Source organism: Conger conger, chromosome 4 (assembly GCF_963514075.1).
Source record: "Conger conger chromosome 4, fConCon1.1, whole genome shotgun sequence".
NCBI lineage: Eukaryota > Metazoa > Chordata > Actinopteri > Anguilliformes > Congridae > Conger > Conger conger.
Window position 1 is genome coordinate 51,998,973 of NC_083763.1, and position 17,530 is coordinate 52,016,502.

The window sequence follows — 17,530 nt, forward strand, 5'->3', positions numbered from 1 at the left end:
AACAGTTAAAACAGACAGCCTACATCTAATATGTAATGAAAAGTGCAATACATTCCTTATGAATTATTTGATGGCTGCAGTGGCAACCATGTTGCTTAATGGTGCGTTGTTTCAAATTATTGCAGGGCTTGTAGATGTTGATTGCAGCATCTGTCTTCAGCCAGAATGTGTGAGAGCCATATCTGTCTGTCTCACAGGGAGATAACGCTGCTTTCCAGCTCAGAATACTGCTTGTGCCACTACAGATAAAATGTCCCATTGAGCAAACTTAGGCTTTATCAGAAAGGAAACGCTGGAGGCCTTTTAGCACTATAAAGCTTCATTTTATGTGTGATCTATACACTGTCACCGAGCTGTTAATCCCCGTTCTATTTTTCTGTTTTAAGTTGCCTGTATGTATGTATGTATGTACAGTGGGCTCCAGAATTATTGGCACCCTTGATGAATATGAACAAAAATGCTGTAAACCAAACGATAATACAGTTATTGACATAAACTGTATTTCCCAACATGTGTAAAGCAGTGTGCTTTATTGTGCTTTTTTCATTATTCAATGGAGTGGACCAAAAGTCTTGAAGTTAAAAATGCATTTTCCAGAAAAACTGGTTCAGTTTTTTTCCCTATAATTTGTGATAAGGTTATAGAACACATTAGGAGGGATTTTGACCATTCCTCTATGCAGAACTTTTCAGAATCATTGATATCCTTGGGATATCCCCCTTCTTCAGTTCAGACCACAGGATTTTCATGGGATTTAAGTCTGATATAATACAGTTTAGACTGAGATGAACTAAATGAATAAAATTGTATTGCCAATTTCACTGCAAAAGAAAACATCATGGCAGACCCCCTATCAAAGTTTCAGCAGAATATGGCCTCTAAAAACAGAACAGGCTCAGGGATCGCAGTATGTTCACTGAGACTGTCGTGTTAAGGCAGCCCTTACACTCAAAGTGTTCTCGAAATGATATTTCACATTGAGGTACTTTACAAGTGTAGTGGCCCACTCCAAAAATGTTGGTGCAATCTATAACCATTGAAGTGGAAATGTATTTATTTTTCATACATATTGGAAGCTGGTTCAGAATCACACATAAATAATAATATTGTTTTGCTGTTTCTGAAAAATACATGACACAATTTGTTTTGCATGATGTAAAACATGATACATTTTTGGGTGATGAAACAATGTTACAAAACAACACCATCGACTGACTTTAAAATATAGACATAATGTAATATAATGTAAAAATGTAATTAAAATTGCCCCTGCTCACCCCTCCCAAAAGACAATTTACTTATGATCTATTTTATTGTGTAGCTATGTATGTTATGCGAGTGAAACAGAGCAACAGACTTTGTGTTATCCTTGCACATTCTGCATTAGGTAACACCACCAAAATTGGGGATGCCACAATCAGCACTTCTGTTTAGCTTCCCAATTCATGAGAAGGATTTCCCTGCTTTTGTCATATTTTGTCTCTCTTTAAACTCTTTGGCTTCTCTCTAATGGGTCTGTTAATGACTGCCCTGGTCTTAACTGCAAAAATGAAGATTAATCTTTGCTGTTCTCTCGCTCTCTCTCTCTCTCAATTAATTTTGTTTTCAATTCAAATGTGCTTTATTGGCAGGAAATACACATTGTACTATTGCCAAAGGAAAAATGAAAAAGGCATACTGTATGTATACACAAGTAAAACATGATCAGTAATGAAATAACTGCTTTTAATTGCAATTAGAAATTCTGATTCAGATACATGTATAAAGTGATAATAATAGTGTCAACAATTATTAAACAAAAATAAAATAAGCAATAATAATATTGCTGAGTAATATAATAAATGAGTAATATTAGTCATTGTCACCCCCTGTCTCTTGCTATGGCAGGCAGAAATAAATTGTGCTCATTATCAGTTTCTCATTATCAGGGAAATTCCTGAACTTTAGGCAAACCTGTGCATTTTTTTTAAAGGTATCACTTTCATTTTCATATTTTGTGCAGCGTAATAGAAAGTATTTCTCTGTCTCAACACTGTGCTCTCTTTGTTTGCCCTGTGAGTGCAGTCTTTCCTCTTTGGGCTGTTGGCCAGTCTCTATTGCCAAACTGTGCTCACTGAACCTGTATATTGTCAGTGTTTTCCGAACAATTAATTTTTGTTTTAATGGCGACATTGGCTCAGGCGGTAAGAGCAGTTGTCTGGCTGTCATTCTGGCAAGAGGGTTGCCGGTTCGATCCCCACCTGGGCTGTGTCGAAGTGTCGCTGAGCAAGACACCTAACCCCTAAATTCTCCAGATGAGCTGGTTGGTACCTTGCATGGCAGCCAATTGCTGTTGGTATGTGAGTGTGTGTGAATGGGTGAATGAGAAGCATCAATTGTACAGCGCTTTGGATAAAGGCGCTATATAAATGGCAGCCATTTACCATTTGATTGTGGTTAGGTAGTCTGACATAATGTATTCTTAGGGCCTGATCACAATTCAGTGTACTTTGTGCTTGGGTTTGGTTGTTCCAATAGTTCATATAATTTTCATTGTGGTGTGATGCAGCTTAGTTTACTCTAATTTCCTGTGTTTTGGTGGAGCTATGATTTGTGTTAGTAGGTGTTAGTGCAGTAAGCCTCAGGATCAACTAACTGAGGGGATTTCATCTGTGCTCAGCTTTTGGCATTTCAGGGCTTTGTAATGGTAAAGAGTTGGGGTCGCTGTGGTTTAGATGTTGCCAGACCTGAATTGCTCTTTTCTCAATGTTGATTAATAGTGGCCTAATTCAGCATTACATACATTATTGGGTGTTTTTCTTTGTACCTTGTTTCATTCTACAATAATACAACATGTTGAATGACTGCTTTTAAGACCTTTAGCCAGATTTGAATTGGAATGTCAAATTGTATTCCCCTTTTAAAGTCCTTCTGGCTTTCTCTTTCAGTTCATTCACATCTGTGTTGGCATGCCTTGATGTACTGCGCGTTATTAACATGTACAGTGTGAGGAACATGTTCTTACGCTGTATACACCATGCCTCAGCTGTCCTTAGTGTTTGGTGGATCAAGTGAGGATTTATTCTGAGTATTTTCAAATCTTCTGTGTACATGCCAACAAGTAATCCCCACCAGGACTCCAAACAAAGGATACAGTTATGTTATGATGGTAATCATACACATCACTCTGATACTCTTAATTGTCATTTTCTTGGTACTCCAGCTATTTCTATTAAAATGGTGTGAGGGTGTCCTAATTACGCTTTGGATGACTATTAATACAAAAATAATTATGATGCTTTTCAGATGTTGAAGATATTATGTCAGCCTGTCTACTCAGATGTATAGAATGCCAAAGGGGTAGATCATTGCTGTCTTTAAATCAGGGGTGACATGGCTCAGGCAGTAAGAGCAGTTGTCTGGCAGTCGGAGGGTTGCCGGTTCGATCCCCCGCCCGGGCTGTGTCGAAGTGTCCCTGAGCAAAACACCTAACCTCCAAATGCTCCTGACGAGCTGGTCGGGGCCTTGCATGGCAGCCAATCGCCGTCGGTGTGTGAGTGTGTGTATGAATGGGTGAATGGAGAAGCATCAATTGTACAGCGCTTTGGATAAAGGCGCTATATAAATGCCTGCCATTTGCCATTTATTTGAGTCTTTGTCATTATACATACAAATTTCATTTCATTTTTTTTTATTTTCATTTGTTCTGAACCAATTTAAATAGATTTCATGTTGTGAGGCAAAGACTATGTTTCCTAAATTCTCTGCCATACAAGTATGTTGTATGATGCAATGGACTGTTTTGAAACATCTTAATATCAGCATACCTCCAGTAAGAACCTTGAAAGTTTAGATTTCACCAGTAACTCACTGCATGATTAATGATTATAGAGTGAATATGTATTAGCTAGGACCTTTGGGAAATCAACGAAGAAATTACCAGAAAAGCAATGAGAGGAAGTGCATACCATCATCCCTATCATGAGAATTACACACATGCAGATTTGTATTGACTGATATTACTGTATATCAAATGCAATTCAATAATCTCCCCAGGAATTGAGTCAATTAGCTGAACAACTCAGGTCTGTAGTTTCTGTACAAATGTCCCCGCACAAAATGTTTAATACTTTCTGCAATCGTGGCAAAAAATACTGCTTGGTTTGATGAGTGACATATGTCTAGCTAATACACCTGGTTTGAGTCTTGTGACTTACACGTACACCAAAATACAATCTGGTGTTTTTGATGATTTTAAGGTTGACAACAAGGTCTTAGCAAGTGTATGAATAGAGAGCATTAGCATGTGCATCTAACAGTACCTTTGATTGAGACAAATAAGCACTTCCCTGTCGTCTTTTGACTGCCTGGGGTAGTGTCAGTGCTTAGAGTGTTAAGCTGCTTTGTAATTCAGTAATTGCACAATCCTCGAAAAGTATATTAATCACTTATTAATATTCTCCTCATGGCTTGCTTTTTTTTCAATCCATTTGTAGTAATAGAATGGATAAGTAGAATCTGAATTCTATTGTATATGTGCTTCTCATCTCGCATTATAACATTCCTGAGCATTTTAGAACAAAATACAAAAAGTTTTTTTTTTTTCCACCAGCCTAGTAGCCTGGTTAGGGGCCTTGCTCAAGGGCCCAAAAGCTGTGTGTATCTTATCGTGGCTACACTGGGGCTTGAACTACTAACCTTCCGGGTCCCAGTCATGTACCTTAGCTCTCCTGTCTGAGGAGACCGCAAACAGAGGGAGGTTGAGACAGAGAGACAGGGGGAGGGTGACAGATGGGATCAAAAGTGTTGTATAGTTTAGTAAGCAAAATGCAGTATGCAGTATTTACAGCAGAAGATCAATAAGTCTTTATTTTTACCTAATAAAGTGCTCTCTGAGTGTATTGCCACTTTAACCTTTGTGTAGTCTTAACATTCTGTATACTCCCCTTGTCCTAAGGGTAAAAAATGACCTGCCTTCACTAAACCCCAAAAATAAAGCAGCTTAATTTAATTTTAAACAACCTGTCACTCATCACAAACTTTGTCATCAAATTTCAAGTTGAAATTTTTTTTTATTTTGGCCCCTTAAGACAACACAAGGGTTAATGGTTACTTAAATTTTCACTTAAGGGTTTTCAGGATCAGTATTGAGGATTTGGTTTCTGTTTTTGTCCCTGCGAAAATTAATTCAATTTGTGTTGCTTTGGATAGAAGCGTCTGCCAAATACATGTAATGTAGCCTAATGTAAAGTTCCCGGTCGTTGTTGTCATTTCCGGGATCTGTCCCTGCTAAAGAATTAGCCCTGATCTGTCCCTGCTAAAGAACTCCAGTTGCTATTTAAAGACTTCCCGTGCTGACCATTCTCGAAGCACATAGTCATCAGCCTGGCACATACAGCAGTCAGATTTCTCGGATGCTAGTTAGTTTCCCCAAAGCCATAGTGATCGGAATATGTATTGTTACAGCCAGACAGTTGCCTGAAAAGTGATATACACCAGCTGAACTAACGGAGTAATCAAAGTTCAGAATCATCTCATTAGTACAGTATGGATGCATTTTCCTGTTCCAGCTACCAAACAATTGCATTACATTCACAATAGTTCCATGTTAACACACTTTACTACTACTACTGTATTTATATAAGAAAGTTATGAGTTTACAGTTATATATTTCTGTTTTGAGAAAGATAATTTGTACAATGTTTTTATTGAGAAATAATATTTACAAGTTTTAACCAAACACGTTGTGTTTAGTCAGTGGTACTGAAAATAATTAGTTCATTTATCACAAAAACAGAATGGGTGTACAGTAGTTTGTTAGTTCAGGAGTTAACTTGTTAACATGTTTTTTTCCAATTACAAAACAAAGCAGTCAAATATAATGTTGGTGTGATTAGGTAAGATAATTGTGAGGTAAGTAAGGTTATTACAACTCCGTATCTGTTTTGTACTGCAGTAGCACACTTGCCACTATTCTTCACGTAAACATTGATTGAAGTAATGATGTTACAGTAACTTCACATGCTCTCTTATAAACAGCTACGTCCAGAGACAGCAGAAAAGCAATCTAGTGATGTAGCAAGAAAAAATCTCCATGGGTAACAGCCTCCTGGAAACTGTTGCTATAGAAACTTTAAGTACTTTTATCCTCATGGCGACCTTGCCTTTCTACTGCCTTAGTGCGTAATATTAACTCATTGCCTCATATCATTCCATTTCCTGCCTGAGGTGAGATGTCACTGGCATTATTCTTCTGTGAACTATGACTAAAGTATTACTGTCTGTTAATTTCAGAGATATTTAAATCCATTTAAGTACACGTTACAGTTGCTTTACAGATCAAATTCAATTGTTGTCCATTCAACTGAATGCATTTTTATAATGTTGACTTAATGCTGTTGAATTAAAACCTACTGTACAACTGATAACTGTATCAGGTGTTTTATTTTTCATTTCATTGAGGTGCTTTTAGTCTCTCAGTTGATGTGCATTATGTTGGTTTAGGAGAAACATTGGATAAGTACTTCCTGTCCGTGCTAATGGTAATGTAAAAGATGAAGTGAGGCGGTCCTGTAGGTGTCTGTAGCCGGCTGTACGGTCACCCAGTGAAGCTGTGCTCGAAACCTGAGCCGGGTACTGGGCTGGCCCACGTGGGCGCCCTCCGCCCCACACGGCCACCCTTTGAAGCTCGCCCTGGACGCTCTTTGTTGTTGCAGGGGAAAGGGTGGCTTGACTCCAGCCAATGTTCCTTCTCCCTGACCCCCGAGAGCGCAGGTGCCGAGCCCCCCTCCGCTGCTCCTCTGCCAAGAATGAGAACCCGCCACGGCCGGAACAACGGCCGGAGCCGGGGGGCTTGGCCCCGTCCCCGTTGTTTGATTCATCTGAGGCACGCACCCTGCTAATCGTTCCGTACTGCCTTTCAGAATCCAGAATTGAACAGACACTCAATCCCATCCGCTCTGACTGGGAGACCTCCCAAGCAAATGTACTTGATTTGGACCTGTTGACCCAGGTCCTGAGGGCAGCTCGAAGATTAGACCATTCTGCTATGGCTTTTTTCTTTTAAGGCTTATGTTCCCATTGGTAATATAAAAGGGGACCTGATCATTGCGCTTGCCAAAACTGCAATTTGAGCTAGGAAGTGCGTGTTATTATTTCAAATTAAGCCAATGGCAGATATCCACAGGATGTAGCTAAACTGAACTCTGGCTGTCCCTAATGCATACAGTAATAACACAGCCTCCTGACATAGTGCCCATTCACAAAAGGGCAATCAATCGGAAATGGCAAAAGGGGGTCCGCATTGGCTTACAGAACGGAACCCCTAACCAGATTCTGGAAACGCTCTCCTCCTGGTCCGGCAGTATCCCTGCCGGACCCAAACAGGACAGAGTAGTTCGGTGTTGTTGTTTAAAATAGCCCATCAGAATGCTATTGCTTGGCCCGTATCGCCTATAAAGGCCCCCAGCTGCCCAGGTGCTGAGTGAGAACAGTTCCTCTTACAGACGCTCTGGGAAGTTCCATGCCGAGACTCAATGTCCACCATAATGATACTGGCCACCTCGTATCATGTTTATAGTCATTCATCCAGAGAGTTTTATTTTCACCTGCCTTTGGACTGTGGCGTAGCCTTTTGTGCACACTTTACATGACTTGTAATACAGTATCACAATACAGTTCTGTAGTTTCAAATGTTCCATCATTGTCATTGCATTACATTTAGACATTGCCAATTACTTGTATACAGTATCCCAATACAGTTCTATAGTTTCAAATGTTTGGTCATTGTCATTGCATTTTTTTTTTAGATATTGCCTTTGTATTTTACATGAAATATTAATTGGTATATTTTGGCGATTGATGCCTTTCATGCTGTCATTGTACAATATATCTATATTTCAGGCAGGGAGCATTTGATTAAGATCACATGTTGATGTATTCGGCAAGCTTGCTTGTTCTGAAGGGACTCGTGGATGGGGAACCTGAGGAAAGAGTGGCACAACATGCAGACTGAAACTTGAGGAATAAACCAAATAAATGCAGTTAGAAGGTTACCTATTAAAATAAATGTATTTCTCAGTGTCTTTTTTGAACTGTTTTTTAAGTTTAATAAGTGGTGTAGCAGTTTATTTGGCCTTTGTTCAAAGGTTGGGAATTTGAATCTTCAGAGGAACACTAACATATGGTTCAATCCAACTGTATAAATACACACAGCAGATAAGCCATACTGCATCAGGCTGCCTGTTTCACAAGTACATAGTGTAATGTGTGTTTAAAAAATCTGAGGCGGTCGTATGCTTGTGTTCCTCCTCCATTTTGTTTACCTGCTTTAATCTCAGCAGATGTGAAGAGAAAATAGATGTACAAATGGATATCAGTGGGATACGTTTTCATTTTAGAGAAAGTAAAATATTTGTTGTTGTCTTGAGACAAATCTAAAAGAGCGGGATTGATTGTTTCCTGCACCTTTCGTGTAAATAAGACATTTATACTGGAAGACCTGTGGATTGTGCTCTGTCCTTGTGGTGCAGGTTTTTTTCCCCCATATGTGATGTCATTCTTCTACAAATGGAATTTTATAGGGCACATTGAAACCATAAACTGGAAACTGTGACTGTGATGAGTGAAATATGAATGTTTTCATGGTGTTTTTTCTGATTTGATAGCAGAATGTACCAACACCATAGATATTTGTTGCTTTTTCTATGTTTTCATCTGTTTCATTCAGTCTTTTCTATCAAAAAAGACAGACACTCGTAAAGTTTGGCCTCTCAGTTTATAGGTAGAGGCTCTCAAAATGGTGTACTTTCTACTAAATGACATTGCTCTGAAAGTGCAAAAGGGCTGGGAGCAGGGCTGTAACCTTTCCCGTAATGCCTCCACGCTCAGACAAGGGTCAGAACTAGTCACACATGGAGAATTGAAACTATTTCTCTTTCCCTTACCTGTATTTCAATACTTTTCTATTGTCTCGTCTCCTTTTTAAATTCTAGCAATTAAAATGAGCATGATTTGCACATGAAGCGTCTTCCTGCAACTCAGGCCTGTACGAGCCCGAATTCTGAACTCTGGTTTCATAAGAAGTGACGGTATATGGTCATACATGTGCACTCCCCCCCCCCAAGGGGCGGAGGACATTACCTCCACCCGCTGGCATGAAGAGCCGAACTGAGGCCCCCCGTCAAAACATCATCAAGTAGGGCCTGTCCATTAACACGTCCTCCAGAGACACGGCAAGGTGCCTGTGGGTGATAGGACCCATCGCCCCACACCCTGACACCCCGCGTGCCGCGGTGCTGAGAGCCAGGCCCCTTTCCCCTGCCAGGGGCACCCTGGTGCGGTCACGCCCTGGCGGCGCCACGTCCTCCTCAGCACCGTCTCGCTGACAGTCTGGCCGCCCACGTGCGTTCCCCCTCGACTGTCATGTGACCGCGTCACATCTCGACGGGGCTCGAGAGCTCGCCTTGCACTCCTGAACTTTCACACGAGCAGAATCGAAGCCATGTTATTTTCCGCTGCGTGTCAACGGAAGCCTCTTTGAGTCGTCCTGTTCATTTCTGATCATGCAGCTGGTTCGATTCAAAAATTTTAATAGAGGTGGCCAATATGTGCTCAGAAAGTAACTATTTTGCTGCTATCACCTGGATTTTCTAGTACAATTCTTCAGCCGGGATCTAGAGCTACTGTGCCTAGTGAGTAGTAGGAGATCCATGAAGTCAACTTTCCACTTCTGAAATTGAGTGGCCTGCTAAAATATTTACATTCATTCATTTTCATATTCACATTTCAATAATGATTCGAAAGGACAATACAACTGAGTTGTGGGGTATGTTAAAAGAAATCCATCACATTATTGAAATGTGAATATGAAAATGAATGAATGTAAATATTTTTTTATATTAAAAAAAATTAAGGTACACACACAAAGTCACTGATATAGGCCTTCTTAAGGCACGTTTCCTAAAATATTACAAACAAAAGAATACCTCAGTTGCGTAGCAGAAAACATGTGTAGCATTCTTTTTGCCTGAACAACTTCTCCACTCAGACATAAGCACAGCAAGTCTTTTGACTACTAGTGTGAATATTCCTAAATGAAGCTGATTCTTCTCTGACCTGACAATGTAGCCTCTCATAAAAAGTTCCTTTTGTACCTGAACCCCATAACAGTAATAATTATTGCCTAAACTTCCTGGTCTGGTGAAAACATGGAGATTCAGTGTAATGACCTCCACCTAAGATAACAAGCAGTGAGGAGCTGGATAGTGAGACAGTAAGTGAGTGCGTGCAGGGCAGACATGGGCAGCTTTGTGTGGGAGGAAGTCTAAGCAACCGTCTTCACCCTTAAGGGAAAAAAACGCATACAGTAGCCAATGTTCCAATTACTTTCTGTATTCTGTCATACTATATATATCCTAAATGTAGTAAACTACACTATCCTGTATTCGGGATTTTTTTGTATTGATTGTTGCGCTTATTGGTTTTTCACAACAAACTTATGGCTTCAACTAAGTATAACTTATCAGCTGTCTCAATCTCAGTCTTGCTCTGTAAATATACAATAATAATCTGTATTATCTTTATGATTTACAGGAAATGCCCAGATGGCTTTGATTGCTTGAAGGCTGGAAGAAACCCAAATTATGGTTACACCAGTTTTGACACCTTTGGCTGGGCCTTTCTGTCACTGTTCCGACTCATGACGCAAGACTACTGGGAGAATCTATATCACCAGGTAAACAGTAATTTACCATTTCTTGGTATATTCATAGCATGCGGTATGAAATACTTCCAGATCAGATAATAACAATATATAAAGGATTTCTCTTTTAATTGAATTTCAGAAGATGTCATGTACCTCACTGTGAATGTTACCACCGTCCCTTTGATTGTCCTTAATTATTTTGTTTTATTCATTTGAGAAGTTTAAATAAAGAGTTTGTAATATTTGAACACAGATATAATGAGGAGAGTGGAGATATAGTGGAGTGGTGTAATGTAGAGAGTGGTGATAGAGTTGTTTGAATACCACGTGTTTCCATTTCAATGGCAGACTCTCCGGTCAGCTGGGAAGACGTACATGGTCTTCTTTGTGGTCGTGATCTTCCTTGGTTCCTTCTACCTGGTCAACCTAATTCTGGCTGTTGTTGCCATGGCGTATGAGGAGCAAAACCAAGCTACCATTGCTGAGGCCTGGCAAAAAGAGCGGGAATTTCAGCTAGCGATGGAACATTTGCGGAAAGAGCAACTGGTACGTCTGAAATGAATGAGCCCCATTTTTCTACCCAGTGCTGTTATGTGCAGGGGAGCCTAGGGGACAACCTAACAATTTTAGGTTATCACTTTATAAAAAAATATATGCACGTATTAGAGCAAATATTTTTCATCCAAAAAGAAGATACATGTCTTTTCTATGACTATACCATCAGTAGAATTATAGGGCATTCCTGCCAATTACAGTTCAAACGAACACAGCCTTCCAACATGTCCTGGATGTACTAGTTGTACTCCTGCATGGCTTACAGTCTTTGCTTGCTAGTGACATGTGTCAAAACTATACTTCCCACCCACAAATTATGTATATTTGGAGTCTGTGGTGTTCACACATCATCAGTTCATCAAAAAAAAAAATGTATAACCCTTGATTAAGTTTTCAAATCATCCTGCCACTCACATTAGAAGCACATTTCTATAATACATAAGTGAAAACAAACCCACCATTCTTGTGCAAATGCAACAGCGCAAAATCCCCATGTTTAAACATGCCCTTTGTTACTTTGTGCCCCGGTCTCCCCTACAATATTTTCTGTCATATAAATACGTTCTTTCTCATACACAATATTTTTACATCAGTCTTATTACTTTGCTTATATCACATACGTACGGGAATTTATCTTTTACATTTTCTACCCTCAGCAGAAAAACACCTATAATTTGACTAGTTTTATATCAAGAAACAGGCAAGATGAAAGCACATTTCTTCACTTACACAGTGTGCTGGGAATGTGTTTCCACTTTGCTTCAGGAACATTGCCTCTGCTTGCAGGAAGAGAATGTGACATGATCTGTGAATGCCCTTTCTTTCCATCTCTCCGGCGATGGCACAGAAAGCTCAGGAGACAGACTCTGTCCTGTCGCCAGAGTTGTCGCCCTCAACTCTGCAAGATGCCAAGGAGCGGAAGAACAGAAAGAAATCTGTGCGGACCCTCTCAGAGGGAACTGAAGAAGATCCAGATGAGAAAACAGAGAAATTGGACACTGTGGAAGCACCTAAGGTAAGCCAAACAACAGTAGGTTCCGACAATACAGTAGTAAAAATTTTAATGGGAATGATCTATAATTTATGACTGTTAATGCAGTTTCTAAATGGATTTTAAAATACCAACTCACTTCAACAGCAATTCTCCTGAACACTCTATAAAGTTAAACAGTTTTTTATGGTGACATTTTTCTAAGTTGGGCAAATGCATAATAAGCACACAAATAGACTTGTCGTGTAAGCTGCCAACTTGACACCTGTAGTAGTACCATAGTTGTATTGTTTTTTGTTGTCCCCGATGGGCTGGGCAAGCATTATATCTGTTTTACATTATGGAGTGCAAGATGATTTATGCAGTACGTACGTTCTGGTTACAGAACATTTGGAAAGCTGAAACAAGATGGCAGAGCAAACAGCTATGCCAAGTCAGCTTAGCTACATTTCAAGTCCATGCTAGCTAGCAAACTAGCTGGCAAGCCCTTCATACAACATTGGTGATTGTAGTAAAACATTACTTGTTATGTAGCTGACGCTTTTATTCGAACTGACTTACAGTTGATTAGACTAAGCGGGGGACAATCCGCCTGGAGCAATGTGGGTTTAAGCGCCTTGCTCAAGGGCCCAACAGCTGTGCGGATTTTATCACAGCTACAGCTGGGCTTGAACCACCAACTTTCCGGGTCCCAGTCATGTACCTTAGCCACTAGGCTCCAGACTGCCCTGGCATTATTCTGAATGATATTGCATCCGTTTGACCCTGCAGCGCATTGGTCATATTGTCAGGGACCTACCTTCTCTTTACAGCGCACACTACCACTTCTCACCCGCACCCTGTCATCCAACACCAGAAGAGGAAGCCAGATGAGCATGTTTAACTTCCGCCTCCGCAACAAGGACTCGGAAGCTGATTTTGCGGACGACGAATCCAGTGTCCACGGAGACACCGAGAGTCGTCGGTCAGCTTCGCTGACCTTGCCTTGGCCCAAAAGGCGGACTAGCGCCCAAAGCACGGGCAGCCACAGCTCCCAGGTCTTCGGCCCCAATGTGAACATCAACGGAAGGCTTACAGTCGCCATGGACCATAACGGAGTTACTGGCCCCACTCCCCTTCCCCTGCTAGCCTGCACTATGGAGAGGGTCAATGAGGACAGCGTGAGTATTGAGAGACTGTCAAGGAGCCGTCGGCCAATGCATCGCCAAACATGCTTCAGAAGGTTCAAAATAAGTATGCCCTGCTGTAAAATCCAGCTCAATTTTAATGCTGGTCTAGCTGGATATGAGCTGGTTAACCAGCATGGCCAAGCTGGTCATGAAGCTGGTCTAGCTGGGTATGAGCTGGTCAACCAGCTGGTGCTGGTAACTTGTCTGAGCTGAAATTTGCTGAGCTGTTTCAGAACATAGCTGGTCAAACCATGTCAAGCGGGCAGCTGGTCTGAACTGGTCAACCAGCTATACCATGTCAATCTGGGAGCTTGTCTGAACTGGTCAACTGTCTAACTAGCTTGAGCTGTTTTTTCAGCAGGGTAGAGCTCAGCTTGTAAATAAACACTGATTTGTGACATTCGTCAGAGGCCGATTACTGCCCTGTGCTAGGTTTTTGGAGCTGGCTGATTGGGAAGGCTGTGAGTTTGTTCCGAGTTCATAACATAACATAAGGACGAGAGCAGGCCATTCAGCCCAGCAATGCTTGCCTTTTCCTACCACTAGTTTACCTAATGCTTAGTTGATCTAAAAAGCTAGATAGTTTCTAGCACTATATTAAGACTCGTCTTCTGCCTCCACTACATGGCCAGAAACACACCTAATAAAGAATTCATTACTCTTTAGTTTTATATTTAAGAAGGGAAAATATGCGAAGACCAAAATAGATACTACTCACTGTCAACAGGCAAGTCTCAGTCTTGCATTGGAAGTACTGCATATTAATAAATCAATATAGATGGGATGTCTGAGGCTGCAGGCAGCAAGTGGACCAAGTTTCAGTGTAGAACTGACTACTCCAGTGCTGGTTTGAATCTTGCTGGATCGCTTGTCTGCTAGTGACGAGGCGCCCGTGGTTGTTCTCTCCCTCTCATCACTCTTCAACGACACCTTCTGGCAAAGCAATGCCCGCATGAGCTGTGGCTGTAAGAGGTAAAATAGTGCTCCCCTCAAAGCGTGTTACGTTGCCTAGTGACTAGTCACAACAAACCTGGTGAAAGAGCAGTGCTTGGCATCGCTAGTATCGGATGAGGCTAGAGCCAGTCCTCATCAGCTGAGATTGCAGTGGTTCTTGTAGATGAGAGCAGGTCCTACTTGGACTAGGAATTGATGATGGCTTAAAATGAGAAATATAAATGTTTGCTTTTATTTTGATTTCTTTTGATGCACTTTGCACTGGAGCGCCTCTTTTGCACTACAATGCATGAATAAAATGTAAAGATTTTTTGCTAGCTCAGCTCTTTAAAACATTTTTGTGGAATGCCAGTTTAACATTGCGAGACAATGCGGAAAAAACAATCCAGTAAACAATAATATATTGTTTTGGAGGATAATAATGTTCCAAACACAGTGGCTGGCATTATCTCTCTTCAACATATTTTCAGTGTTTTTAGCATAGTATATTATGCACAATATTTTGGTTATGTTCATTAACCTTTCTTTAAGTGTCCTGCTAGTGAATTAGAATTTGGTTGCAATTTAAGTGATTAATTTCAGAGGATATGATTCATCTGGTTGGATATGTTTTTGACCATGGCTTGATGTTATTTCTCTGAAATTAAATACAAATATGCATTTACAGTCTGGCCTTTTTTGAATGGAAAGTGTTGGCCTGCTTCTGAATTACTGGAATTACTTTCAGCGGAAAGGTCAGTGCCAGCTTCTGGCCATTTTAAGCAAATAATGTCTTTTAATATAATATTTATAGAACAAAATATTTTTTAATATGGACCTCTTTACTTATTAGCTTACCCATAGCTCCATAGCTGCCACAGATGACAGTGGCACTGTTATCTTGCATAGACAGTACCTATACTGCACAATGTCACCTGCGCATTTTGCCACATTACTTCATAGGGACGTAGCTATAAAGTCTTCCCCCAATATTTGCTAGTACTGTACCTTCCACCTAACGGCAGTATGGTCACTGCAGTGCTGTGTATGGGATGTGTGTGCACATATTTTAAAATGGCTGCCTTCACCCATTGCCTCAGAAGTAACAGTATCATGACGTATCATGATCTGCTGTGAGTGACACAGAACTGCAAAGAAATAGTATATTTGTCATATGGCAACAAAGCTCATAAATATGTTGACTGTTTACCATTCATTTCAATAATTATGTCCAGAGTATGAATACAATGTCAAGAATGTGTCAGACAAATCTCACATATAAGTCTTTCCAAAGGTCTCTGAGGTTAAACCCACATTCTGAAGTGGGCCAGAAGTGAGGGACTTAAATATAACTGTTGAGTTTTTGATGAATCCTGTTCTCAATGGGGTCAGCTTACCACAGACCATCAGATTAGAGTATGGGCATCAGTCACCTATTTGTCTGTCAGTAGGGCTTGCAATTTTTTGTGATGAATTCTTCACACATTAATTGTGATACATTTTCAGATACATTTACATTTGTGAGAGAGACAGTGACATTTCACTGCCGTATACACAGCTCAAGTTTATAATATTGAAATACTATCTTTGAGTTAAGTGTGGCTGAACCATTCTGTCAGCAAAACCTGGGGCCTCTTTTGCCCTGTCATTATCATTGCTTCATAAGCAATAGAATTTGCTGCCCATTGAGTTCAGAAACAATTGTGCGGATCATGTGCCATTATTCTAATGAGAGGGACACAATGACATTTGTAAACCCCCTTCCTGTATATTTTGCTGCTGAAACCAGTTTATTTGGTCCTTATAATTCATCTTTTAAATTTTGTTTGAAAATGAAAATAATAAATGAAATAGCTCAGTGAAAATACACAATTGATATTAAGCTCCTTGGGTGTCGGTACAGAAAACACCTGCACTGGTACTTGTGCGTTTCATAATCACAGTGCCATATATAGTTTCTGAAATGCATGTGGAAAATGTTCAATTTTCTTGCATAGGTCAGAAAGCCCTATTTTATGGACCTTGATATTTGGACAAAAAAGGTCTTCAAGGATGAGTTGTGCAGGGTCGTGTTTTATTCTGCTTTACCAATGTCAATAAAGATAATAAAACAAGTTTAAAGGTGCAGTACATGAAGGTGAATTGTTATTGGACCAGTTCTTTGGACAGTCAGGGTGTTGCTACCTTGCAATTCTCATTTGTTTGGTGAGTGTCCAAGTAGTGTATCTTGGGGTTAAAGATCAAGTGGGAAATGTTAACCTTTAACCTAGACTATTTGTCTGAGCTGCCCACACTGTCACATAACATATTTAATTCCTTAAAGTATTTTAACCTCAAAGCTATTTCTTTTTTCTAGCAAATTAGAATATTTCTATTGCGTAATTTATTCGGCTTCAGATTTATAGTTTAATATCAGAATCATACTAATCATTTAAATTGCTGTGCAAGAAAGGTTGTAGCATGCTATAAAAACATGCAAAATATGTGGCATGCTATATTTTCTGATGGACCTACTATATATTAGAGAAATATTTTTTTCATGCACATTTCCAAAATAAATTAATACATTAAAAAATTCAGCAGATCTGCTTGTTGAGAAACATTGGTGAAATAATAAACAGCGATATAATGTGATGCTTTACCTATACTTTAATTTACCTGGGATAATGGTATATTCTTCTGTTTCACTATTTTATTCACATTTTATTTCCTTCTTTTGCTGATTTCTGACTGTTATAAATTGGGTGTATATTATAATTCTGCACAGCATCACTGTTCTATTGACACAAATTAAAAGGATTAGCAGTCAGTTATTGCATAGTTACCTTTGCTAACAAGCTTGCAGTTATGCAATGTCGTACTGGTGTCAGGTAATCAGGGCTTTGACATCATGTCACTTTGATGCCACCCACACAATGTTTTGACTTGTGGGGTATATTTTAGCTACTGTATGCACAGTGTTGTGTATACCAGCGAAGTGGCAATTCAGAATCTGTTACAATGGCATCATTGCAGTATTTGTTATTTTATTTTATTTATACAATATGGTACTCATGATTTTGTCAGTGTTTCACTTAGCATGTAAAAGTAGTAGCTGGGCATAATTTCATAAGGCCAGTGGTGATAATCCATCAGGGGGCTTGGAGACATTTCTCACCAAGGCAAAAAGGTGCAAAGAAACTAAATCTCAGTACAGGT

The 17,530-nt window shown here is 39.9% G+C and overlaps 1 protein-coding gene across 1 annotated transcript in view; it reads left to right on the plus strand.

The window, feature by feature from the left end:
• The window catches only part of scn5lab (sodium channel, voltage gated, type V-like, alpha b), a 110,332-nt gene that overhangs the window by 25,310 nt on the left and 67,492 nt on the right, over positions 1-17,530 (plus strand). The window contains exons 8-11 of the mRNA XM_061238718.1: positions 10,573-10,714; positions 11,033-11,226; positions 12,074-12,254; positions 13,043-13,390. Of these exons, the coding sequence (XP_061094702.1) occupies positions 10,573-10,714; positions 11,033-11,226; positions 12,074-12,254; positions 13,043-13,390 (865 nt within the window). The remainder of the gene's footprint in view (positions 1-10,572; positions 10,715-11,032; positions 11,227-12,073; positions 12,255-13,042; positions 13,391-17,530) is intronic.